Below are 27,830 nucleotides of genomic sequence, written 5' to 3'. Positions count from 1 at the left end.
TCATTAATATAATTGTGAATAGCTGAACCCCAACACTGATCCTTGTGGCACTCCACTAGTTGCCAACTTGAAAATGCCCCATTTATCTTTATACTGTTTCCTATTCCCCATACCATGCTAATACCTTATTTCCAATTCCATAAACCCTTGTCTTGCATAATAGTCTTTTGTAGCAGCTTATCAAATGCCGTTTGGAGATCCAAATATACTACATTGACTGGCTCGCCTTTATCTACATTATTAGCTACATCCTCAAATAATTCTAATAAATTTCTCAAGCACAAGTTCCATTCCATAAAACCATGTTGAATTTGTCTGATTGTACGATAACCTCCTAACTGCACTGTTGCAACTTCCTTAATAATAGACTCCAGGGTTCCCTCAACAACTGATGTCAGGCAAACTGGCCTATAATTTTTTCTCTTCCTTCCTATTCTTGAATAGTGGCATTCTGTTTGCTAACTTGCGATTTGCAAAAGTTCTCTGCAGATTAACACATTATCAAATAGCTGGGAGAAATTTACCCTCTAAGCGAAGTTCCTGCACTGGTCAAGTACATCTTGGTTCCCGTTAAGCTGCTACACAAAAGAGACCAGCTCAGTAATGGAAATAGGCCTTGCACGATAATGGTTTTGCTGTTATCGAGAGGTTATCAAAGCAGTAGAAAAGGAGGTGCATAATGTCCAGCTGCAACGGGACGGAAAATAAATACATAGCTTCGTCACCTAATCTACTCAATACAAATTATTATTTGTTTTTAAATGGACAAGGCTCCATGACTCGCCATGACTCACAGCAAAGGAACTTCAAACTATCATAGCCTCAAAGCCTGTACGGAGGGGTTAATGCCCTCTGTGACTCCTGACAATTAAATTCCAGAGAAATACATCAACCCTTTATGCATTCCTACAGCAGAATTCCAGAGAGTTTGTCTGTCCCAGTCAGCGATGGACAAAGCCAGCTATTTCCGACTATTAGTTTCCAAATAAAAGCAAATTACTGCAGATGCTGGAATCTGAAACAAAAACAGAAAATATTGGACAATCACAGCAGGCATGACAGCATCTGTGGAGAGAGAAGGGAGCCAACATTAAGTCTGGACGACTCTTTGTCAAAGCGAGAGAAAACTGGAAATGGGGTCAGATTTATGCCAAAGAGAAAATGTTGGAAAATCTCAGCAGGTCTGGCAGCATCTGTAGGGAGAGAAAAGAGCCAACGTTTCGAGTACAGATGACCCTTTGTCAAAGTGATTTTGATAAGCCAGGTGTGTGAAGCTATTTGAGCTACGCTTTTAAATTGATCAAAGACTCTGCTTCAACTGTCTTTTGAGGAAGAGAGTTCCAAACTTCACAACATTCCCAATTCCGCATGAATGGAAAAAAACATTCCGAGGCTAAGACTGCCACTCTCTCTCACTTTGCAGATAAAATCTCAAAACATCAGTGGTGATGCTCGTGAGGAACACACTCGGCCTTTGTCAAGAAACAACTGAAATGGACAAAAGTTCTTCAAATAATCAAAAAATTATATGAATACTAGAGTTAATTAGATTGAGTAGGTTTAGTCAGGGTAATCAACGTTAAATTTGACATTATTTTTGTTACAGACAATGGGTCCAGACCAGAACCCGGACTAGAACTATCTGCATTTAGTAAAACTGTGAGGAAATGTTAATGAACCACAGGAGTTATATCACTGATCAGTAAACCGCATTTATATTAAAATAACCTTTAATTTGAACTCAAAATTAAGCACATTAGCAACAAAGAGATAGCCTTACAGTTGAAAGGTACACCATCTTAACTTGCTTCCCGAAACCTGACTCTACGTTCCAATTCAGCAACACATATATTTAAAATACCACTTGTGTATAAAGTTAACAATCAGGTTTTACTTGCTGCAGAATCCTTGGAGAGATACTTTTTGTTTTAGGACCAAGCTGAAACCTTCTGCTCAGCTTTGAGCTCTGGAAGCAACTCCTTTGTCAAGATAGACCTGTGAGCCTCCCCCCCCCCCCCCCTCCGACTAGCTCCACCAGCACTCGAAGCACACAGCATTCTCTTGTCTCTCGTTACAACATGTGCTTCGAACTGTTTAGCCAGGCTCAAAATGTTAAAACGTTACATAGGTTCTCTCTTTGCAAACAGGTAAAATGGCTTTTAATATCTATTACCAAAACACGTCCCCTGCAAGAATCACGGATTACCTCACGTTTAATCACAGCTCTAGCAGACATATTGTCTGCAAGCGCTTTAACCTAGGTTTTAATAATATTACTGCAAAAATACAAACTGTAAAGGATGATAATTTATTCTATTCATCACAAATGAGTATGCAAGGGCTTTGCAATTATTGCAATCTGGCTGTATTATAATTTTTGACAGAACTCTAGGATAGCTGAGAAATCCCCAGCTCAGGTATAAATTCGCTGTTACTTCTTAAAAGTCAAGGGCAAATCTATCAGAATGCTGGAAAGTTATTGACATGAAACATTAACTTCATTCTTTTCTGCACAGATGTTGTCAGACCTGATGGAAATTTCCAATATTTGGGTCCAAAAAGGGTAAAACAGGAGGCTTTCTGATCTGTGAAAAGGTAGAAACCAGCAAGGTGCAGCAATTTGGGTACACAGTTCATTAAACGGCAGAGAAAATAATCAAAAAGGCTAATGGAATGCTGGCCTTCATATCTCGAGGACTAGAATACAGGGGTGTAGAACACCTGCACAGTCAGACCAAACCCAGGTCAACCCAAACCTGGACTACGGAGAGCAGTTCGGGAGGGGACGTTGGCCACAAAGAGCCAGACCTTTCAGGGGTTAAATCAGTATAGACTTTTACAAATAAAGGTAAAACTTTCAACCTCTTCATCTCTCGGATGCTAGATGAATCGTTTGTTTTGAAATGGAGATTCATAGATTTCACTACCAAGGATTCGAGGAGTATAGAATTGGGTCGCAGATCAGGCATCATCTCATTGAATGGTGGAGTAGGCTCCAGGGGCTAAATGGCCTACTTTTGCTCCTTTGTTCTGTAGTTATCTAAGATTGTATAGCTTAGTTTATTTGGATCAGTAAATCCTAAATCAGGCAAATCTCACCGAGCAAAAATTAAGCTGGAGGTGAACCATTCGTACTCACCATATCTGTAACTTTATTTTCTTGCCGTCAAATTCCACTGTTTTTATTTTAAAATCAATTCCTGTAAAATAGGAAGTGTGTTAAATTAATAAAAAATGTAAGCTATTTTACATTGAACCTTTAAATGTATATGTTTTCAAAGCTTATTAACAATACTCTCCCGCAGGGCGGCATGTGGTGCAGTGGTTAGCACTGGGACTGCAGCGTTGAGGACGCAGGTTCGAATCCCGGCCCTGGGTCACTATCCGTGTGGAGTTTGCACATTCTCCCCGTATCTGCATGGGTTTCACCCCCATAACCCAAAGATGTGCAGGTTAGGTGGATTGGCAGCGCTAAGTTGCCCCTTAATTGGAAAATAAATAAATAATTGGGTAATCTAAATTTATATTTAAAAAAACAAAAAAAAACAATACTCTCCCGCTCCTCAAACAGAATCTCTCCACATGCAAGGGTGCAATCTATTGGTCACGCTACGCCTGAAAAGCAGCGCGCCGTGGCTGGGAGGCCCCCATTATGGGCAGGAATACTTTTTGGCAAATCTGCATATTAGAGAGAGACAGCTAATATTCAGTTCCCATTGGGATCTATCCCCTTCGCCTAGGAGACCTCAGGCAACCGCTATTCAGTATTGGTCCCCACAAAAGGGGACCTGACGGAACAGCACTTGTGGGGGTCTCCCAGAGGATTGGAGACCCCCAGGTGCTACTCTCTGGGCAGGGTGATGCCCTGGCATAGCTGGTGCCAGCATGGCACTACCAGCCTGGCACACTGGCAGTGCCACCTGGGTGTCAGCCTGGCACGGCCCAGGTGAGACTGGCACTGCTAGGGTACCAGGCTGGCAGTGCTAAGCTGGCATTTTTTGCACAGCGGAGGTCGGGGCGGGCATGGGTGTACCCCCCCCCTCCTGAGGCCCCCTTATACGCAAATTGGGGTCTATGGGGGTCGCGTCGGGGATTCATGAGATTGGGGCGCCATTTAAAAATGGTGTCCCGATCTCTCCCTGCACGGAGAGGTTTTGGCAAGCGGGGTGCCTCAGTGCAGGAAACGGGACGAAGTGCGGCCTCGGCCACGCATTCCATGCTGAGGCCCCATATCTAACCGGAGTCACATCAGATAGCGTTGTGTTTCATGGCGCTACGAGTGTCGGGAAACACATGGGTAAACGATCTCGCTATGGGACATAGTTCCCATTTGGTTCAATCACACCCGTTGTCTCACAAAAAAGATCCTTGCTGGACACCTGGGCAACACGATCCATTCCACAGCAAATAACACGCGGTGCTTTTTCGGTATAATTGTTTCATAGAATCTCTACAGTGCCAAAGGAGGCCATTGGGCCCATCGAGTCTGTACCAACCTTTGGAAAGAGCACCCTACCTAAGCCCACACGCCCCCCCCCCCCATAACCCCACCTAACCGTTTGGATACTAAGGGGCAATTTAGCATGGCCAATCCACCTAACCTGCACATCTTTGGACTGAGAGGAGAAACCGGAGCACCCGGAGGAAACCCACGCAGACACGGGGAGAACGTGCAAACCCCACACAGTCACCCGAGGCCAAAATTGAACCTAGATCCCTGGCACTGTGAAGCAGCAATGCTAACCGCTGAGCTAGCACGTTGCATGATTGCATGGGCTATTTTATCTCGAGTAAAAATGTCCTGACAAGGGTAGCTGCTTTCAACCGATTTAACAACGTTATGCACAAGATAGCTTATAGAGTGGTGTGTGCCTCATGAGTCTCTAAGTACATGATTGCCAATGTCACTGTTATATCATGATCTACCTCTTGAAATGAAAATCGCTTATTGTCACGAGTAGGCTTCAAATGAAGTTACTGTGAAAAGCCCCTAGTCGCCACATTCCGGCGCCTGTTCGGGGAGGCTGTTACGGGAATCGAACCGTGCTGCTGGCTTGCCTTGGTCTGCTTTCAAAGCCAGCGATTAGCCCTGTGAGCTAAACAGTATAACAGTATAACGGTATAACTATTCTATTAGCCCAATGTACTACAGTAACCTTTCACTTAAAGTCAGCTAGCTGTGTTCCTCTGGAATCAGAAGTTTGCATAGGATTTGATGTGCAGACTCTGGTACCATGCATGCGGGACAGGTGTTGCTTGAAGGATCAGACAGACGAGTTGGTGTACTCTCTCCATCACCTTGACTTCACCCCTCTGCATATACATTCCCAAACAAAGCCTCTCTGGTGTTCGGTGCCTTCTCAAGTGAACCACCTCCCGTTTTGGTTGGTCGCCATGAGTCGGTGGAGATGCTTGATATCTTCATGGATTTAGGATTATGCCTAAAGCATTTCAGTTGAGGTGGCTTTGCGTGATTAGTGCCTTGAATGCTGGGCATGTTGGCTTGGGAGAAAACCCTGTGGGACCACCTTTCCTGCCACTGGATTTAGAGAACTTACGAAGGGAGCGCTGTCGATGCTTTGAGGTGGCTGCTGCAGGCTTTCCAAGCCTCAGAAACACATCGGTTGGAGTGCGGAGATCACTGCTGTCTGGTGAAGCAATGAACTTAACCTTGGGTTTGAGATCCTGGTCCTCAAAGGTTCTCATCCACAGTCAGCCAAAGGCGAAGTTGGCGACAATTAAGTTTTTCATCATTTATGTCTGTCTTTGTCAAGGGGACAAGTTTTGTTTCCTTTTTTTAAAATAAATTTAGTGTACCCAATTCATTTTTTCCAATTCAGGGGCAATTTAGCATGGCCAATCCACCTAGCCTGCACATCTTTGGGTTGTGGGAGCGAAACCCATGCAAACACGGGGAGAATGTGCAAACTCCACACGGACAGTGACCCAGAGCCGGGATCGAACCTGGGACCTCGGCGCTGTGAGGCTGCAAGGCTAATCCACTGCGCCACCGTGCTGCCGTAAGTTTTTTTTCCTGGCGGTAGATCTACTTGTAGCAGCTGATGCCAGTGTTCATTTTGGCACTTTGCGCTCTGTTTTGGTTTCCCAATAAACCAAGGTCTTGATCAATCAATAGATTGCAGATTCAGCCTCCTGAAGGGAGAGTACTGCACCCTGTATTTTTCACCCAAACAAGCCCCGAGACAAGGAAAGCAATTTTATCTTTGCACAGGAGCAAATGCTTCTCTCGCACAGACTTTAAAATGGCCTCTTTGCCTCACCCGATAAAGAGCCCCACAGTAGGCATGCCTGGGATCTCAAAATTAAAACTGACTTGTAGGGGCAAAAGATGGACCTATTCTGCAAATAAGTGAGCAATCCAGACTTCAACTTAATCCAGTTCAGATATGCCTCACACAGTACTGCGAAGAGGTTTAGGGAGGAAACATAAAATCACTGAGTGGGATTGAGCACCTCTCCTTGCAGTATCTCCAAAATGATGCCGATTGAGGTCACACATCATCACACCTGGCTCAGCACAATGGCACAGTGGTCAGCACTGCTGCCTCACAGCGCCAGAGACCAATGTTCAATTCCGGAATCAGGTGTGACTGCCTCTGTGGAGATTGCATTTTCTCCCCGTGTCTGCTTGGGTTTTCTCCGGGTGCTCCGGTTTCCACCCACAGTCCAAAGGTGGGCAGGTTATATGGATTGGCCCCGCTAAATTGCCCCTTAGTGTACAAAGCTCAGGTGGGGTTACGGAGTCTAGTAGGGTGCTCTTTCAGAGGGTCGGTGCAGACCCGATGGGCCTCCTTCGGCACTGTAAAACGATGTTAATGCTGAGGTCAGGACGCAAACTCAAATATTGGTCCTATAAATGCGAAATCGGAATGACTTAAAGCTGGGACTTACTGTAATTGGTGTGCAAAACCCTACTACTCACAGGAATGGTGGCGTAGTGGTAATATTACTGAATTAGTAATCCAGGCTAATGCTCTGGGACCAATACGGACTCCTGGGAGCCCTCAACACGATTTCAGACCCCATGAGGTCTCATGCCGTCAGGTCAAATACGGGTATAGAAATCTGCTGGTTACCACCTGCCACCCCCATCAGCTGGTGGAATTTAAATTTAATTAATTAATTATTCTGGATCTCAGTAATGGTGGCCATGAAACTATCGGATATTCATAAAAGCTACTCTGGGTCACTAATGTTCTTCAGAGAAGGAAATCTGCCATCCTTACCTGGTCTGGTCTACACTCCAGAACCACATCAAAGTGATTAACTCTTAACATGGATTAGCAAGACGCTCAATTGTGGCAAACCGCAACAGAAAAGTATAAAGGGATTAAAACTGGATGGACAACCTGGTGGCACACTGTGCCCGGTTGGCCCTGGAATTCCCTCCTTCATTAACATCAGGGGGGACTTGTGCCAAATGGATAGTGGGCTGTCTCGTCAAGCAACAGGCTGACACAATCATTCATACTCATGAGAACCAATGTTCTAGACATACCCAGTAGAGGTGGCAGCAGGGCGGTAAAGAGTCTGGAGGTAAATGTCCTGAGAGTCCTTAACACGATTTCAGACCCCATGAGGTCTCATGCCGTCAGGTCAAATACGGGTACGGAAATCTCCTGCTGGTTACCACCTGCCACCCCCATCAGCTTATGGATCCGTATTCCTCCATGTTGAACAACACTTGAAAGAAACACTGAACATGGAAAGGGCACAGAATGCACTCTGGGTGGAGGACTTCAAAGGCCATCACCATGAGTGGCTCGGTAGCACCGTAACCGGCCAAGCTGGCAGGGTCCTGAAAAACACATCTATCAGACTGAGCCAGCAGCAGGTGACACCACATTTGGACACTGCCTTTGTTTCTTTACGACCTTCTTTGGCTGTTGCATCATTAAATCTTGCCATTTGATCTCTCCACCCTATCACAGGTCGTCTCTTTTGTTCTTGCTATATAAAAACCTGTACTTTTCAAAGTTTATGCAACACCTAACCTTTCACGTTCTCCCATCCCATCGTCCGAGGCCACATCTGTTCAAAATCTATCGCATTTCGCATTGTGGCTGTGCCATACATGGTAACGAATTCCAAGTGAAAAATTATTTACTCGTTCCTGTTTCAATTTGGTATTTGAGTATACTTGGTTAGCACTGTCGCTTCACAGCGCCAGGGTCCCAGGTTCGATTCTCGGCTTGGGTCACTCTGTGCGGAGTCTGCACGCTCTCCCAGTGTCTGCATGGGTTTCCTCCCACAAGTCCCGAAAGACATGCTGATAGGTAATTTGGACATTCTGAATTCTCCCTCAGTGTGGAATACACCCATGCCCCCCCCCCCCCCCCCCCCCGGACACTTCCTAATCATGGCTATGTTAGCTGCCCAGTAATAATTGCTAAAGTTCGGCAGTGCCAGCCCTCCCTCTCCCCCACTCCGCTCCAGCATTACCCTCCTCACTCGAGGGGACTTGCCCCCCTCATACGAAGCTAGCTATAACTTTATTGACCCGCTTAAAAAAGGACCGTGGAATTAAGGTGGATTGAAATACAAACAGGAATCTCAGGAGAACTGTCATTTTCACCGTTTGGACTCTACCGGCGAGAGACGAGAGCGCATCCCATCTCCGGAAATCACCTTTCATCTGATCCACCAACCGGGCCAAGTTCAATTTACTTAGCCGGTCCCAATCCCGCGCCACTTGGATACCTAGGTACCCTACCAATCTAAACGGCAGTTCCCCCAGTCGCCTTTCCTGACCCGTCGCTTGGACTGCAAACATCTCGCTCTTCCGCATATTAAACTTAAACCCCGAAAACTGGCCGAATTCCCCTAAAATTCCCATGATTTCTTCCATCCCCTCAATTGGATCTGAAACATACAGAAGGAGGCCATCCACATACAGCGAGACTCTGTGCTCCACTCCCCCCCCCCCCGGACCAGCCCCTTAAGGCCCTCAGAGCAATTGGCAGCGTCTCTATAGCCAGCACAAACAGCAATGGGGAGAGGTGGCATATCTGTCTCGTCCCCCAGTGCAGTCTAAAGCAGTCTGAAGTTGTCCTGTTCGTCCATACACTTGCCGCAGGAGCATGGTACAGCAACCTGACCCAGTCAATAAAGCCCTTCCCAAATCCGAACCGCCCCAGAACCTCCCATAAATAATCCCACTTAACCTGGTCAAAAGCTGACCATGAAACCATTGTTGATTGTCGTAAAAACCCATCTGGTTCACTAATGTCCTTTAGGGAAGGAAATCTGCTGTCCTTACCTGGTCTGGTCTATATATCACTCCACACCCACAGCAATGTGGTTGACTTTTAACTGCCACTCAAGAGCAATTAGAGATGGGCAATAAATGCTGGCACAGCCTGCGACGCCCACGTCCCGTGAACGAATACAAAACAAGTTTAACAACTTTAGATCATAACCTCTGCCTTTATCTTGTTCCATATGGCTTTTCTCTCTGTTTTGCTGACTTGGTCTCGTCTCATTTCTTTCTTTAACCCTTCAGGTTGTATTCGGATGGTTTTACGTAGCCAATCATGCCACATTTGGACACAGCCCTTGTTCTTTACGACCCTCTTTACTGTTGCATCATGAAATCTTGCCATTTGATCTCTCCTGCACTCCACCTTATCACAGGCCTCCTCCTTTGTTCTTGCTGCTTTAAAAAACCCGTACATTTCAATCTTTCTCCAGTTCTGATGAAAGGTCATTTCGACCTGAAACACAAGCTCTTGTTTCTCTCCAAGAGGCCTGCTGAATTTTTCCAGCTTTCTTTGTTTTCTTTTGTTGTCTTACAACACCAAGTCAAAGTCCAACAGGTTTGTTTCAAATCACTAGCTTTCGGAGCACTGCTCCTTCCTCAGGTGAATTTGTTTTTATAGGCAGAGGAGCATCAGGTGCAGCAGCAGGAATACCCAAACACGAGGGGCCAAACTGGTGAAGCTACGACACAAGACTACACGCATGCCCAAGAGGAAAAACAGCCCGCCACAGAGAGAACTAAGCTATCCCACATCCATCCATCAGACCCGGTACAGTGGCACAGTGGTATTGTCGCTGGACTAGTAATCCTGAGACCCTGCTCTGGGGACCCCACATTTGAATCCCACCATGGCAGACGAAGTTTGAATTCAATTTTCTTCAAATCCTGATGTCTTTTTTTAAATAAATTTAGAATACCCAATTCATTTTTCCAATTAAGGGGCAATTTAGCGTGGCCAATCCACCTACCCTGCACATCTTTGGGTTGTGGGGACAAAACCCATGTAAACACGGGGAGAATGTGCAAACTCCACACGGACAGTGACCCAGAGCCGGGATCGAACCTGGGAGCTTGGCGCAGTGAGGCAGCAGTGCTAACCCACTGCGCCATCGTGCTGCCCTCCGGATGTCTAATGATGACCATGAAACCATTGTCAATTTTTTGCAAAAACCCATCTGGTTCACAATCCTTTAGGGGAGATAAAATCTGTCATCCTTTACCTGGTCTGGTCTATATGTGACTCCAGATCCACAGCAATGGGGTGATTCTGAACTACCCTCTGAAGTGACCCAGCAAAGCACTCAGTTCAAGGACAAGTAGGGATGGGCAATAAATGCTGGCCCAGCCAGCGACACTCACATCCACTGAACATATTGTTTTTAAAGTTCGATATTCAATCATGAATGGTGAGCAATGAAGCAACTAAGGCAGAGGAGGAGTTTCCACGAGCCCAGCACATCACTGCAAATTACGAGGCCAAAACGTTTGTGCCATTTTCAACTGGAAATGCCAGGAGGATGTTCTAACTCGGCTTCTCCCATCAACCCTAGCATTATTGAGCTGGTCTTCAGCCAAGTCACTTCACGCCATGTAATATTATGAAATGGCTGACGGTACAGGATACAGCGAAGGCTGTGGGCCCTGATAACATCTCAGCAGTAATACTGAAGACTTGTGCTCCAGTACTAGTCCTGCCTTTGCCAAGTCGTTCCAGTACAGCCACAACACTTGTCTCTCCCCGACAATTTGAAAATTGTCTCCTGTCCACAAATACGACAAATCCAATGCAGCCAATTAGCACTCCATCAGTCTACTCTCGATCATCAAAGTGATGGACGATGTCGTCGACAGCGCTATCAAGTGGCACCTACTCAGCAATAACCTGCTCAGACACTCGGTTTGGGTTCCGCCAGGGTCACTCAGCTCCTGACCCCATTACAGCCCTGGTCCAAACATGGACAAAAGAGTTGAACTCATGACATGAGGCGAGGGTGGCTGCCCTTGACATCAAGCTAGCATTTGACTCAGTGTGCATGAGCAAAATTGAAGTGAATGGGAATCAGATGGCCAACCTTCCCCGGTTAATTTATAACCAGCACGAAGGACGATGTTGTTGTTCTAGGCCAATTATCTTATTTCAGGACATCACTGCACAAGTTCCTTCAGGTGTCTTCTAGGCCTAACAATCTTCAGCTGCTTCAACCATCTGACCAGGCCTACATGTGCTACTGATTATAAAATTAATTTTCTGCTCATGTTTTTAAAAAATAAATTTAAAGTACCTAATTCATCTTTTTTCCAAATAAGGAAACATGGGGAGAATGTGTAAACTCCACACGGACAGCGATCCAGAGTCGGGATCGAACCTGGGATCTTGGCTCCGTGGGGCAGCAGTGCTAACCACTACGCCACCATGCCGCCCCGAGAATCTAATAATCAAAATTCTTATTGTCGCAAGTAGGCTTATATTAACACTGCAATGAAGTTACTGTGAAAAGCCCCTAGTCACCACACTCCAGCGTCTGTTCGGGTACACAGAGGGAGAATTCAGAATGCCCAATTCACCTAACAAGCATGTCTTTCGGAACTACATTCAATGATATTACCATCGTTGGACACCCCACTATCAATATTCTGGGTGTTGCCAACATACCAGAAACTGAACTGGACCAGCCGTACTGGGCGAAGAGCACGGGGAAGACAAGCAGCCCACCCCGTAGGTCCCACCTGGGATATTACAGAACTGCTCTGGGAAATTGTGAACTGGTTACGTTTAATTAGAGATGGACGAAACAAAGCAACACCGTTCAAAATGCACAAGCAACCAGATTACAGTACTGATTGGCACAGTACTGCAACCTGGTTGCTTGTGCATTTTGAACGACGTTTCTTTTTTTACTGCCACAAAGCGGGCACTCGCAGCGTAGCCATTGTGCCATATGATGAACAATAAAGGGGAGCGAGCACTCCCTTTCACTTCCTCCCTGTTCCTTAGCCTGCTGTACACCAAGTAACATTGGCTAGAGTGAGGCAACAGCCTGCACCACGGGCTGCTCAGTTTCTGGTCAACAGTAATCACCCAGCGTGTTAATAGTGGACAATTCAGCCACTGAATTTCATGGGGAGATTGTCAGATATTTTCTTGCCTGGCACTTGTGCAGTTTTAAGTGGTTAATCCTTGTCTATTAATGTGCGTTCACGTACTGCAGTCATGCGAGGTGTGCTCTGTTAGATTTGTGGAGGTAAGGAGTTGGAAATGTAGCTACATCTACAGGAAGTGGTAAGTCGCACTTGCAGCCAGAATCACAGGTCTGATGAGTTCACAGCTTCCTGCATCCCTGTCAGCTATCTTATTGTTAGCTCTGTGCTCTTTGTAAATTAATATGGCATCCAAGTTGCACATTAACCAGTTAGACAGATGTGGCTATCAAGAAGACGTTAAAGTGTCACAAGCTTGTTCATGATAGATCGTTCAGGGGCATTCCGCTGAACTGGCAGATGTCACCACTCACGGGTATTCATTACGGTTCAAAATAAAAGCCCCATCCCAATGAAGTCATCAAACACATTTGATTGAAAGGAATACAAAATACTACATTGAAATTGAAAGAACTGATTACACCCAAAATTCTAATCGGGCATAGATATAGAGAATTCACGCACAAGGTTTTGTTACCACACAGATTAAATCAAGTTCCTCATCCGGACAGTGTGCTCGCTGTTTAATAACAGCCCTTGGATGGTTTTTGAAGGTTTTGTTCTCTGAGAAGGTAGCAACGTTAGTGGAACTTGGAATCCAGAGGCCTGGACTAATGCTGCAGAAATGCAAGTTCATTTCCAGGATGGCAGCAGGAGGAATGTAAATCCAATTATTTAATACATTTGGAATAAAAAGCTAGTCAGTAATCATGAGCATGAAACTATTGGATGGTTGTAAAACCCTGGTAATGAATTTGGTTCATTAATGTCCTTCAGGGAAGGAAATCTGCTCCCAAGCCCCTCCCCCCATTCCCCATCCCCTCCCCCCGTTCCCCATCCCCTCCCCCCGTTCCCCATCCCCCGTTCCCCATACCCTCCCCCTCCCGCCCATCCCCAAAGCCCCTCCCCTTCCATCCCCAAAGCCCCTCCCCTTCCATCCCCTAAAGCCCCCATCCCCTACAGCTCCTCCCCCATCCCCCACAGCCCTTCCCCTCCAATTCCCTCCCACCCACCCATCCCCCACAGCCCCTCCCCATCCCCTAAAGCCCCCATTCCCCCCTCCCATCCCCCCAGCCCCTCCCTCCCATCCCCCCAGCCCCTCCCTCCCATCCCCCAGCCCCTCCCTCCCATCCCCCAGCCCCTCCCTCCCATCCCCCAGCCCCTCCCTCCCATCCCCCCAGCCACCCCACCCCCCCCACAGCCACCCCACCCCCCACAGCCCCACCCCGTCACCCACAGCCCCTCCCCCTATCCCCCACAGCCCCTCCCCCTATCCCCCACAGCCCCTCCCCCTATCCCCCACAGCTCCTCCCCCTATCCCCCACAGCTCCTCCCCCTATCCCCACAGCCCCTCCCCCTATCCCCCACAGCCCCTCCCCTATCCCCCACAGCCCCTCCCCTATCCCCCACAGCCCCTCCCCTACCCGCCACAGCCCCTCCCTACCCGCCACAGCCCCTCCCCTATCTGCCACAGACCCTCCCCCTATCCCCACAGACCCTCCCCTATCCCCACAGCCCCTCCCCTATCCCCCACTGCCCCTGCCCCTATCCGCCACAGCCCCTCCCCCTATCCCCACAGACCCTCCCCTATCCCCAGAGCCCCTCCCCCTATCCCCCACTGCCCCTATCCCCCACTGCCCCTCCCCCTATCCCCCACTGCCCCTATCCCCCACTGCCCCTCCCCCTATCCCCCACAGCCCCTCCCCCCTATGCCCCACAGCCCCTCCCCCTATCCCCCACAGCCCCTCCCCCTATCCCCCACAGCCCCTCCCCCTATCCCCCACAGCCCCTCCCCCTATCCCCCACAGCTCCTCCCCCTATCCACCACAGCCCCTCCCCCTATCCCCCACAGCCCCTCCCCCCTATCCCCCACAGGCCCTCCCCCCTATCCCCCACAGGCCCTCCCCCCTATCCCCCACAGGCCCTCCCCCCTCCCCCCCACAGCCCCCCCTCACAACCCCTCCCCCCCCCCCCCACAGCCCCTCCCCTCCCCGCCCACAGCCCCTCCCCTCCCCGCCCACAGCCCCTTCCTTCCCCGCCCACAGCCCCTTCCCTCCCCGCCCACAGCCCCTTCCTTCCCCGCCCACAGCCCCTTCCCTCCCCGCCCACAGCCCCTCCCCCGCCCCCCCAGCCCCTCCCCCTCCCCCAGCCCATCCCCCTCCCCCCCCACAGCCCCTGCCCCTCCCCCCCACAGCCCCTCCCCCTCCCTCTCACAGGCCCCTCCCCCTCCCCCTCACAGCCCCTCCCCCCCTCCCCCTCACAGCCCCTCCCCCCTCCCAGCCCCTCCCCCCTCCCAGCCCCTCCCCCCTCCCAGCCCCTCCCCCCTCACAGCCCCTCCCCCTCCCCCACAGCCTCTCCCCCCCCACAGCCCCTCCCCCTCCCCCCCACAGCCCCTCCCCCTCCCCCCCCCACAGCCCCTCCCCCTCCCCCCACAGCCCCTCCCCCTCCCCCCACAGCCCCTCCCCCTCCCCCCCACAGCCCCTCCCCCCCTCACCCCCACAGCCCCTCCCCCCTCACAGCCCCTCCCCCTTCCCCTTCCCCCTCACAGCGCCTCCCCCTCCCCCCCACAGCCCCTCCCCCTCCCCCCCAGAGCCCCTCCCCCTCCCCCCACAGCCCCTCCCCCCCACAGCCCCTCCCCGCCCCTCCCCCCCCACAGCCCCTCCCCCCCCACAGCCCCTCCCCCCACAGCCCCTCCCCCCCACAGCCCCTCCCCCCACAGCCCCTCCCCCCCCTACAGCCCCTCCCCCCTCCCCCTCAGCCCCTCCCCCTCAGCCCCTCCCCCTCAGCCCCTCCCACCTATCCCCCTCAGCCCCTCCCCTATCCCCCACAGCCCCTATCCCCCACAGCCCCTCCCCCCTATCCCCCACAGCCCCTCCCCCCTATCCCCCACAGCCACACTACACCCGTTTCTCTAACTTTCCCCAATGCTCCCTCAGCTCTCCCTCTCCCTGCTGCCTCACCGATGGTGGAGATGAAGGTTGTGGTGAAGGCATCGTCGCAGAAGCGGAACAGGAGGCAGGTTTTGCCGACGCCGCTGTCGCCGATCAGCAGCAGTTTGAAGAGATGATCATAGCCGCGCGCCATGGTCGCGAGGCGCCGCGCGCATGCGCCACAGCGGGGGGGCGTCAACGGCAAAACCGCCTTAGCCTGAGCCCTCCCTCCTCCCTCATTCCTCACCCTCCCCTCACTACCCTCCTCACCCTCAACCCCCTTACTCCCTCTCAGCCCTCCCTCACTACCCCTCAGCCCTCCCCCTCAACCATCCCTTACCCTCACCCTTTCTCACTACCCCTCAGCCTCCCTCACCCATCCCTCAGCCCCTCACTGCCTCTCCCTCAGCCCCTCACTGCCTCACCCTCAACCCTCCCTCAGCCCCTCACTCTCAACCTCTCACCCTCACTCACTCACCGTCTCACCCACTCCCTCACCACCTCCCCTCACTCCCTCACCACCTCAACCCCTCACTCCATCCCTCACTGCTTCGCCATCCCTCACCGTCAACCCTCTCTTACTCTTAGCCCCTCGCTGTCTCATCCTCACCCCCCCCCCCCCCCCCCTGTCCTCTCACTGCCTCTTGACGGGCAGCACGGTAGCATGGTGGTTAGCATAAATGCTTCACAGCTCCAGGGTCCCAGGTTCGATTCCCGGCTGGGTCACTGTCTGTGCGGAGTCTGCACGTCCTCCCCGTGTGTGCGTGGGTTTCCTCCGGGTGCTCCGGTTTCCTCCCACAGTCCAAAGATGTGCAGGTTAGGTGGATTGGCCATGTTAAATTGCCCGTAGTGTCCTAAAAAGTAGGTTAAGGGGGGGGGGGGGGGGGTGGTTGTTGGGTTACGGGTCTGGGGTGGATACGTGGGTTTGAGTAGGGTGATCATTGCTCGGCACAACATCGAGGGCCGAAGGGTCTGTGCTGTACTGTTCTATGCCTCAACCTCACCCCCTCACTCTCAACCCCTCACCCTCCCTCACTCTCAATCCCTGACTTTCACTCCCTCACCCTCAACACCTCACTCCCTCACACCCTCAACCCCTAACTCCCTCACCCTCTCAACCACAACCCCTCAACCTCACTCCCTCACCCTCAACCCCTCACTCCCTCACTCAACCCCTCACTCCCTCACCCTCAACCCTTCCCTCTCACTCCCTCAACTCCTCCCTCTCACTCCCTCCCTCAACCCTTCCCTCTCACTCCCTCAAACTCTCACTCCCTCATCCCCTCCCTCTCACTCCCTCAACCCCTCCCTCTCACTCGCTTACTCTCAACCCCTCACCCTCTCTCACCCTCAACCCCTCACCCTCTCTCACCCTCAACCCCTCCCCCTCTCTCTCTCACCCTCAACCCCTCCCTCTCACTCCCTCACCGCCTCACTCCCTCACCCTTAACCCCTCATCCTCACCCTCAACCCCCACTGCCTCATCCTCTCACGCACTCCATCAACCTCTCACCTTCAACCCCTTACCCTCACTCCCTCACCCTCAGTCCCTCAGCCTCACTCCCTCACCCTCAACCCCTCACTGTCTCACCCTCATTCCCTTTCCCTTACCCCCTCACTCTCATCCCCTCACTCCCTCACCCTCACCCCCTCAGCCTCACTCCCTCATGCTCACCCTCAACCCCTCACTGCCTCATCCTCACTCCCTCATGCTCACCCTCAACCCCTCACTGCCTCATCCTCACTCCCTCATGCACCCCCTCAACCCCTCACTGCCTTATCCTCACTCCCTCACGCACCCCCTCAACCCCTCACTGCCTCATCCTCACCCTGAACCCCTCACAAACTCATCCTCAACCCCTCACAGACTCATCCTCACCCCCTCACTGCCACACCCTCACCGCCTCATCCTGACTCCCTCTCCGTCATCCTCACACCTTCACTGCCTCATCCTCAATCCCTCACACACTCACTCAACCCCTCATCCCCGATCCCTCATCCTCACTCCCTCACTGCCTCATCCTCAATCCCCCACACACTCACTCCCTCAACCTCTCATCCTCGATCCCTCATCCTCACTCTCAACACCTCACTGCCTCATCCTCCTCCCTCACACCCTCATCCTGATCCTCACTCCCTCTCACCCTCACACCCTCATCCCCAATCCCTCACTCCCTCAACCCCTCACACTCACTCCCTCATCCTCACTCCCTCATTGCCTCATCCTCTCCCTCACCTTCACTCCCTCACACCCTCATCTTCACCCTCAACCCGTCACTGCCTCATCCTCACACCCTCATTGTTGCCCAGGGGCTGGTTTAGCCCAGGGGTAAATCGCTGGCTTTGAAAGCAGACAAAGGCAGGCCAGCGGCACGGTTCAATTCCCGTACCGGCCTCCCTGAACAGGTGCCAGAATGTGGCGACTAGGGGCTTTTCACAGTAACTTCATTGAAGCCTACTCGTGACAATAAGCGATTTTCATTTTTTCATTTTCAATTTTTGCCATTTCCAATGAGTCAAACTGTATCTCAGGCAACTTTAAATGCTTAACCACCGCCATGATTACCTCATCTTTTCGCATTTTGTCAGGTAATGTTAACTGCAATGTTTTTGCCAAATCTAAGAGTCTTGCTTTCAGTCTCTGTCCGTAAGGTATTGCGTGTGACAGTCTCCACCCCCAAAATCTTCTGAGCCTCTGAAAGAGCCATTGTCCACAACACACTTAAACTAAAATACCACACCGGAAAAGCAACAATCCTTCACTGTCTTTTAGTTCACAAAAGCCAAACCAATAGATAGACTTTTATCCCCCTCGAGCCCCCAATTGTTATGGGGAGAGGTGTTTTCAGAACCCCAAAATGTATCATGGAGTTCAACCAACCCCCACCTTTAATGGATTGTTGCTTTTGAAGCACACGGCTTGTTCCCCAGGTATAGTATTACAATTATGGACATGTGGTTTTCAAAACAAAACAATGTTGATTCCATGAACTCAAATTAACCTTTTAAATAAACATTGGATCTCTTAACACCCCTTACTTCAAAGATAACCCCGAAAATAATACAACACTACCCAATCCTGCAAACTGTTCCTTTACACATCCAAAAGACTTTAAAAATCCTTCAAACAGAAGCAAATTAGATTTATATTCAATACTGAGACCTTTTTACAATTCCAATTTCACCAAAGGATTAAGAGATAGTCCTTCATGGCAGAGATTACCAGCAATGCAGCTCACAGCCACACCCACGTTTTCTTCAAACTGAAACTAAAACTCCCAAAAAGCAGAAGTGAGCTCAGCTTCCCCCCCCCCCCCCCCCCCCCCCCGTGACATCACTTCAGTAATATGATCAGCTTCATTTCTTAAAGGTACATTTCTTAAACATCCAATTCTTAAAGGCACTCTCATATGACACTACTTCATCGCTAATCCAGTCTGCAGGAGGTGTCTCTCTTTTGATTACTCCGCTCTTTCCCGGCCCTTCTACCTGGTCTTTAAAGCTTGACATGAGCACAGCTGGAACTCTTCTCGACGGGTGCCGAAGGGATGACAATCTCCTGGTCGACATCCCAACCCTGGAAAGATATCTTCGTGCTCCTCTAGGATTTGTTCTGCCGTTAATGTATTTTTTTGTGCTGTGACGTGTTGTGAATCTCTATTGGCACTTTCAACGTTACCAATCCACGCTTTAGACCTGGTTTCAGCTGAAATGAGTGGTGGTTGTGTCCCACCTATGATCTGGAACTCGAGATCTTCCTTCTTGCCATGAATTGAGCCGTCAGAATAATATGTCCTCTCAATATGTGTATCCTGCTGGTCCAGAGACTGCAGCTTAGGTGGGGTGGCCATGCTAAATTGCCCCATAGTATCCAAAGATGTGGAGGTTAGGTGGGGTTACAGGGACAGGGCCCAGATAGGGTGCTCTTTTAGAAGGTAGGTGCAGACTCGATGGGCACATGGCCTACTGCGCCATAGAAATTCTACATAGCCTCAATATCACATCTGAGGACTTCATCTTCGGATCGCCAATCTGAGCCACTTCACACAGATCCATGAAGGTCACTAAGTCGCATGACGCACCAGTGCCTATCTGACATTCCTTATTCGCTTTATACTTTCCTTTTGTGGTCACCATGGCAACAGTCACATACCATTTGTCACTCTTAGACTTGACTGAACCAACCCTGTTGTACATAGTTCTTCAACAGATATCTCCCCATTGGCAATTTGTATAAGCTGGTTTGGGGTTTTTTTGCCAAGCATTACTGTGTGGAAAATGATTCTTCGTCCTGCAGTTAAAACACTGCTTTCCCCATCCCAGGCATTCCTTCTTTTCCTTTGTATGCTGTCCTCTGCAGTATTTGTCTGTAAATGGTTCTGGACTGTCTCTCAGTGCAGTGTACCTCCTGGTCTGCTCTGCCATACACATGTTCTAGCTGACGTTTCACCACTTCTGCATTTCGACACAGGTCAATTTCTCCACCGTCAATAACTCATCTTTCATAAGAACTAGGAGCAGGAGTAGGCCATCTGGCCCCTCGAGCCTGCTCCGCCATTCAATGAGATTATGGCTGATCTTTTGTGGACTCAGCTCCACTTTCCGGCCCGAACACCATAACCCTTAATCCCTTTTTTCTTCAAAAAACTATCTATCTTAACCTTAAAAACATTTAATGAAGGAGCCTCAACTGCTTCACTGGGCAAGGAATTCCATAGATTCACAACCCTTTGGGTGAAGAAGTTCCTCCTAAACTCAGTCCTAAATCTACATCCTCTTATTTTGAGGCTATGCCCTCTAGTTCTGCTTTCACCCGCCAGTGGAAACAACCTGCCCGCATCTATCCTATCTATTCCCTTCATAATTTTAAATGTTTAGATAAGATCCCCCCTCATCCTTCTAAATTCCAACGAGCACAGTCCCAGTCTACTCAACCTCTCCTCGTAATCCAACCCCTTCAGCTCTGGGATTAACCTCGTGAATCTCCTCTGCAAACCCTCCAGTGCCAGTACGTCCTTTCTCAAGTAAGGAGACCAAAACTGAACACAATACTCCAGGTGTGGCCTCACTAACACCTTATACAATTGCAGCATAACCTCCCTAGTCTTAAACTCCATCCCTCTAGCAATGAAGGACAAAATTCCATTTGCCTTCTTAATCACCTGTTTCACCTGTAAACCAACTTTCAGCGACTCATGCACGAGCACACCTAGGTCTCTCTGCACAGCAGCATGCTTTAATATTTTATTGTTTAAATAATAATCCTGTTTGCTGTTATTCCTACCAAAATGGATAACCTCACATTTGTCAACATTGTATTCCATTTGCCAGATCCTAGCCCATTCACTTAACCTGTGAATTGCGCTTTCACGTATCTGATTGTCAGTCCAGAAGTAAAACACTCGAACACGTCAGTAACGAATATTCGTTTATTTACGGCCGGGACAAATCTCTAAGCAGTCGGGTAACCACCTTCGAGAAGTGCCAAAGTCCAAAATATGGACGGTATCTTTATACAATCACAGCTTAGGGGTGGTCACTTTAAATTCCTAGATACACCTATGATTTGGCAAGGATCCAGAACATGTACATATATGGAATTATTCTTCGAGGTCGGGAGGTTATTTTTGACATAATCATTAGCACAAGTCACTATCAATATTAATACAAAGGTTTTTGTATCCCATGGCCATATGGCTCAACTCACTCCAAAGACAGTCCCCCTTACATTTCAATGTTTAATTGTTCCAACTGGTCAAACGAGCTTAATTATGTTTATCTCTGCAATAAAGTAACGGTTCCCATTCATTCCATTCTTTGCCTTTTTGACCTCTCTGCTTTTACAGATACGGGTCAGAACATTAATTAGTACCAATGCCACACTCCCTATATTCCATCCCATAACCTTCTGACATCTTTGCTTTTACAGATACGGTCAGACACACTCCCTTTATTTCATCCCTTGACCTGTTGACATCTCTTTCACAGAGCTTTTCAGAACTGTTATATTAACCCTATCAGCGAAGTTCCAAATGAAATCCACTTCTACATTCCCCCCTTTGATCATTCCTTGATCACATAACACTCAGGATACTTTAGATGGAAATGAGAGCGAGGCGGAGGTACTCCTCCTCTACTAGGCTCCGGCAGGATGCCACTTCCTCATATAGGTCAGGGGTAGGTGGAACCAGTGTTTCTTTTTCGTCTAGGGTAGATCTCTGAAGCATCTGTGGTAATGCAGTGGCACCTAAACGGTTGCATAGGCATTTCACACCAGTAGCTATGATACAGAGCAACAAACAGATGGTAACGAAGATAATGAGCCCATGGAATAGGTAAGTGGCCCAAGAATTGGACCACATCCAGCTCCACCAGTCAGCCTGACCGGTGAGTCGCAAGCGCTGTACTCCATCTCTGATATGGGTTACCAGACGCGTGATATTCTCTGAACTGTCTGGAATATAACCCATGCAGCCGTCTGTTCGATCGAGAAAGGAACAGATATCAAGGGAATGCCTCCATGGGCATGGGTCGGGACCTGTGTACATACCCAGCAAGAGGAGACACCCACTTTCTTAGCATAGATATAGGACATAAACAGAAAAGAATTTGCCGTTACATGGTGCGTTGCCCGCTTCCTTCTGGAAGGCGAGTAGGGGTGAGTAGTCCTTGATGGTAAAATTTGTACCCTGTCCTTATCAATGCACCGGTGGTTCCACCGGCATGTGCGGCGATCGTAGATCAGAACCATGTACGTAGTCCGGAATCGGGGCTTCTGGTCGTCGGGATGAACGGTGGTTGGGCAGGTTTTGATAGCCGTGGTGATCCATCGGAGATCTGTCGTTGTTCCACATCGTGGGGTTCCTTCTCGGCACAGGGGTGGACGTCGGCTTCCATACGGGCATCTCCTTCTTCCGGATGCAGCGAGAGAGAGCAGGGTGGCGAGTATTGTGACGGTGAAGAGGGACTTCATCCTGGTACTCGTGTTCCTAGGACTTAAAGGAAAAGTTTAGAACATCATGGATACTTACTTAACTTACAATGGTGCATATGTACCCATGCGTTCCGGCCCTCCACTTTTACTGCAGTGGGGGTAGTGAGTAGAACCTGTAGGGGACCCTCCCATCGAGGTTCCAAACCCTTACGTGTCCAATTTCGAATTAGGACATAATCCCCAGGGTTGATGGAGACGTCATGAGTAATGGAGGGGACTTCTTCCTGGGTGGCACGAACTCGGGAGTGTAATCCTTTCAAAATTCTAGTTAGTGTTAATATATAATTAGCCATCTCGGTAGTCATGTAATGGAATTGAACATTCCGTGGAACACTGCTGTCCCAAGGCGTTCGAAAGGGTCTGCCATATAGTATTTCCGCTGGGCTTAGGCGAGTTTTTCCTGCGGGAGTGGCACGTAGCTGGAAGAGTGCTAAAGGCAGGAGTTTGAGCCAAGTGGCCCCAGTGTCTGCTTGTAGTTTAGCGAGTTTAGTCTTTAGAGTCTGATTAGCCCTTTCCACCACTCCAGCGGCTTGTGGTCTGTAGGCACAATGAAACTGTTGCTTTATTCCTAGCAGAGCACAGAATTCCTTATTGATCTGACCTATGAAGTGGGGACCATTGTCAGAGCTCAGCCGGGCTGGAATTCCAAATCGCGGAACAATTTCTCGCATTAACACCTTAACTACTGTCGAGGCCTTGTTATCCGTAGTCGGGTAGGCCTCGATCCATTTGCTAAAAGTGTCCACAATGACTAACACATATTTATAGCATTGACATCTTTCCAACTCAATGTAATCCATTTGCAGGGTCTCAAATGGACCCTCAGGTAAGGGGGTTGTGCCAGGATCACAGGGGACGGCCTTACCGGGGTTGTGCTGTTGACAGATTAGGCACCGACTGCTAATTTGTTGGGCCATCTCTTGCAGTCGTGGGTGCCACCAGCTTTTTAACAATATGTCCCCTGTGGCACGAGCTCCACAGTGAGTTGCAAAGTGTACACATTCGGTCACCCAGGCTGCTAATGCATCGGTCATACATGTTTGTCCTACCGGGGTGACCCACAGCTTATTTTCGATATCATATATACATCCTAAGTTTTTCCACATATTTACAGCAGTTGCAGGAGCGTCCTCCTGCATTTGGATTATGTCAGCAATGGTTGGCATAGGTTTTTCAGAGGGGGACTTTCCCGAGGGGGTTTTAGTCTGCCTCATCATTCTAGGCACCATTAGTTTGCCAGATTTAGAAATTTCTTTTGCCTTCTCGTCCGCTCTCCTGTTGCCCGTTTCCACCAGTCCTGGGCCTGTTGTATGCGCTGCGCATTTTATCACCGCTATCTTGTCTGGGAGCATAAGGGCCTGCAATAACTGGGTTACTAACTGCTGGTGTGAGATGGGTGTACCAGCGGAGGTTAGAAATCCTCTGTTTTTCCATAATTGCCCGAAATCATGTACTACCCCGAAGGCGTATCGGGAATCTGTATAAATATTAACCTTCCTCCCCTGTGCCGATATGCATGCTCGTATTAACGCAAACAATTCTGCCTGTTGGGCAGAAAAGGGAACTTCAAATGCTGCTGCTTCTACTACGTCACCGTCTTGATTGATGATTGCATAGCCAGATTGTCTATCCCCCCTTTCGCCGACGGAAGAACTTCCATCGGTGAAAAAGGAACAATCTGCACTCGGGATGGGTATATCGGAGAGGTCGTCTCGAACCGAGGAGACTTCCTGCAACAGTTGCAGACAGTCATGAGTTGGGTCGAGCATGGCTGTGGGAGGATGCGTCAAAAAGTCAGCAGGGTTGATAGTGGTGCAGTGGGCAAACTGGACCTTCGGGTTATTAAGGAGAGCAATCTCATATTTGTTCTGACGAGCCATCGTGAGATGCTGAGTCTGTAGCTGTCCCAAAAGGGCCGTAACAGAATGGGAACTATAGACAGTGATATCTTGTTGGAGGGTAATATTAGCAGCCGATTGCAGGCTGTGTGGTTCTGCTAGTGACTGTTTGTGATCAGCGGGCACTAGGACCCTGCGGAGCCATGCAGTGTCAATTTCAACGCAGCAGTTTCGAAACTGCCCAGCACAAATCCTTTATCTGTTTATTCTGAGACCAATGTAGTTCTGAACATACTGAGCTACTCATAATACTGATCACATTCCAGGGGCGGTGGCGGAGGTGGCTGTGGGGGCTGTGGAGGCTTCTGACGTCCCCCGCAATTGAACAGATGTTCCTCATCCTAATCGTCCCCCTCCCCCCAACCTTGCTTCGCATTGCTGACCGGCGCCGGGGGGAGGAGTAGCATTCTTACGTTTCTTATATTCTTTACATTCCCTTTTTAAGACCTCTACTGTTTTAACAATTCCCCTTTTGTGAGGCCAATACCCAATTTTGAGGCATTTGCCTGCCAGCTAGCCAGTATAGATGCATCTTTCATTAACTGACAGTATTCCCTCCACAAGGCAATTAATTTCTTTGCGGTGGGTTCTTGATAATACAGAAAAATGTGTCATTTGAAACATGAAAGTCTGGCAATATCTGGTTTGAGAGGGTACAGGGAAAGATCCCACAAAAGGTTAATAGCAGCTGCAAAGAGCAGGGTTATAAAATGCAGATTCTTGCTCACAATCAGGCCTCAGCAGACACACAGGCTTCATATGGTAAGCTAAAACAATGGCTCACACCTTCATGGAATGTAACTATCTCGGAAAGCATCTGAAAAAGCATGGATGAGAGTTTCAATTGCATTAAGTGACGAATGTTTAAAACAGGCAAGTCTTTCAAGTCACAACCAAGTTAAATTTTAGCATACAGCTAAGAGCAAAGTTTCACACCTTAACTGAAATAAACTCTCTTAGTAAACAGCTGGAAAGAATGGAAGATGCTCAGTCGAATTTAGTATCAATTTAAGGGGTAAAATTCTACGAACATCAAGTTAATTAAAAGAAAATTGGAGATGACCTGGCTACGAGAAACATCATTTAAGTCAAAATCAAAGGCAAAGTTATGAACTGGGGACAATTGGAAAATTAAACGATTTGAAATCACAGAAATAAAAGTTAACTATTGAAACAAAAGCATTTTTTAAAATCAGATCTGAGAGGAGACGATATGCCTGAAATGAATAATTAGTCGTAGTAAGATGTTTACATCAAAGATACTTTTAAACTATCAAAGTGAAACAAGCCCATATACAATACAGTCGTTAAAACTTAATAACTCTTCGAAAGAGAATATAAACCCAGGGAGCAGAAGCACCAGCACTCTGCAACAGCAACAGGAGAGAGAGAGAGAGAGAGAGACACAGCCTGCTGGAGAAAGACAAGGAAAGCAGCCGAGTTTAAACAGCTAATTCAACTCAAGAAGACCAGATTTTAAGTGGTTATTAGCTTACTTTACTTCCTTAATAACACAGGATCCAGGACACCAATGCTATTAAGGGGTAAGTAGGTAAAATTCTTCAGTGAAGGTATGGGTTACACCGGGGGATAGGCTCTGAGAACCCCGCCCGTAACTTCCAGAGAACGCTGCCTGGAATCACGGCGGCAGTCCCGTCCAGAGCCCACAGCCCGCTAACCGTCCCCTAGCAATCCTGAGAACCCCGCCCGTAACTCCAGCGAACGCTGCCTGGAATCACAGCGGCTCCTCAGGCTGCCTCTAGCAGTCCTGGCAACCCCGCCCGTAACTCCAGCGAACGCTGCCTGGAATCACGGCGGCAGTCCCAGGCTGCCCACAGCCCGTTTACCGTCCCCTAGCAATCCTGAGAACCCCGCCCGTAACTCCAGCGAACGCTGCCTGGAATCACGGCGGCTCCTCAGGCTGCCCCCAGCAGTCCTGGCAACCCCGCCCGTAACTCCAGCGAACGCTGCCTGGAATCACGGCGGCAGTCCCAGGCTGCCCCTAGAGACGATAACCACAGGGTTCACTCACTTACCCTCTTTAAAACGGGTTCGCTGGACTGACCTGGATCTCGCAGAGGCTTCTCGACAAACCAACGGCAAGGCTGAGCAACGATCAAACTGGTAGTAGGCGAATACCAAGGTGGAAAACAAATTTTTACTCACGTTGGGGGCCAAATTCGTCCTCTACTTTGAACGAGCTCAGTCAATTACGCCGGTTAGTTGCGCAGACCCCTCTGGAGATCCCCGTACGGGCCACCAAATGTGAATTGCGCTTTCACGTATCTGATTGTCAGTCCAGAAGTAAAACACTCGAACACGTCAGTAACGAATATTCGTTTATTTACGGCCGGGACAAATCTCTAAGCAGTCGGGTAACCACCTTCGAGAAGTGCCAAAGTCCAAAATATGGACGGTATCTTTATACAATCACAGCTTAGGGGTGGTCACTTTAAATTCCTAGATACACCTATGATTTGGCAAGGATCCAGAACATGTACATATATGGAATTATTCTTCGAGGTCGGGAGGTTATTTTTGACATAATCATTAGCACAAGTCACTATCAATATTAATACAAAGGTTTTTGTATCCCATGGCCATATGGCTCAACTCACTCCAAAGACAGTCCCCCTTACATTTCAATGTTTAATTGTTCCAACTGGTCAAACGAGCTTAATTATGTTTATCTCTGCAATAAAGTAACGGTTCCCATTCATTCCATTCTTTGCCTTTTTGACCTCTCTGCTTTTACAGATACGGGTCAGAACATTAATTAGTACCAATGCCACACTCCCTATATTCCATCCCATAACCTTCTGACATCTTTGCTTTTACAGATACGGTCAGACACACTCCCTTTATTTCATCCCTTGACCTGTTGACATCTCTTTCACAGAGCTTTTCAGAACTGTTATATTAACCCTATCAGCGAAGTTCCAAATGAAATCCACTTCTACAAACCTATCCAAATCCCTCTGTAGACTTCCAGTATCCTCTGCACTTTTCGCTTTACCACTCATCTTAGTGTCATCTGCAAACTTGGACACATTGCCCTTGGTCCCCAACTCCAAATCATCTATGTAGATTGTGAACAATTATGGGCCCAACACGGATTACTGAGGGACACCACTATCTACTGCTCGCCAACCAGAGAAACATCCATTAATCCCCACTCTTTGCTTTCTATTAATTAACCAATCCTCTATCCATGCTACTACTTTACCCTTAATGCCATGCATCTTTATCTTATGCAGCAGCCTTTTGTGTGGCACCTTGTCAAAAGCTTTCTGGAAATCCAGATATACCACATCCATTGGCTCCCCGTTATCCACTGCTCTGGTAATGTCCTCAAAAAATTCCACTAAATTAGTTAGGCACGACCTGCCCTTTATGAACCCATGATGCGTCTGCCCAATGGGACAATTTCTATCCAGATGCCTCGCTATTTCTTCCTTGATGATAGATTCCAGCATCTTCCCTACTACCGAAGTTAAGCTCACTGGCCTATCATTTCCTACTCTCTGCCT

At 49.0% G+C, this 27,830-nt stretch overlaps 1 protein-coding gene across 3 annotated transcripts in view; it reads right to left on the bottom strand.

Moving 5' to 3' along the window:
• LOC119956846 (ras-related protein Rab-8-like) overlaps positions 1–15,613 on the bottom strand; it is a 37,376-nt gene extending 21,763 nt beyond the window's left edge. For all 3 annotated transcript variants that reach the window (XM_038784334.1, XM_038784335.1, XM_038784333.1), the window contains exons 1-2: positions 15,439–15,613; positions 3,140–3,200 (exon numbers count right to left, since the gene is read on the bottom strand). In XM_038784334.1, the coding sequence (XP_038640262.1) occupies positions 3,140–3,200; positions 15,439–15,562 (185 nt within the window). In that variant the 5' untranslated portion in view covers positions 15,563–15,613. The remainder of the gene's footprint in view (positions 1–3,139; positions 3,201–15,438) is intronic.
• Positions 15,614–27,830: the final 12,217 nt, after the last annotated feature.

This window comes from Scyliorhinus canicula, chromosome 24, assembly GCF_902713615.1.
Source record: "Scyliorhinus canicula chromosome 24, sScyCan1.1, whole genome shotgun sequence".
NCBI classification, from domain to species: Eukaryota; Metazoa; Chordata; class Chondrichthyes; order Carcharhiniformes; family Scyliorhinidae; genus Scyliorhinus; species Scyliorhinus canicula.
Note: the sequence above shows the minus strand (reverse complement) of the source record. Positions and strands in the feature narration are given on the sequence as shown.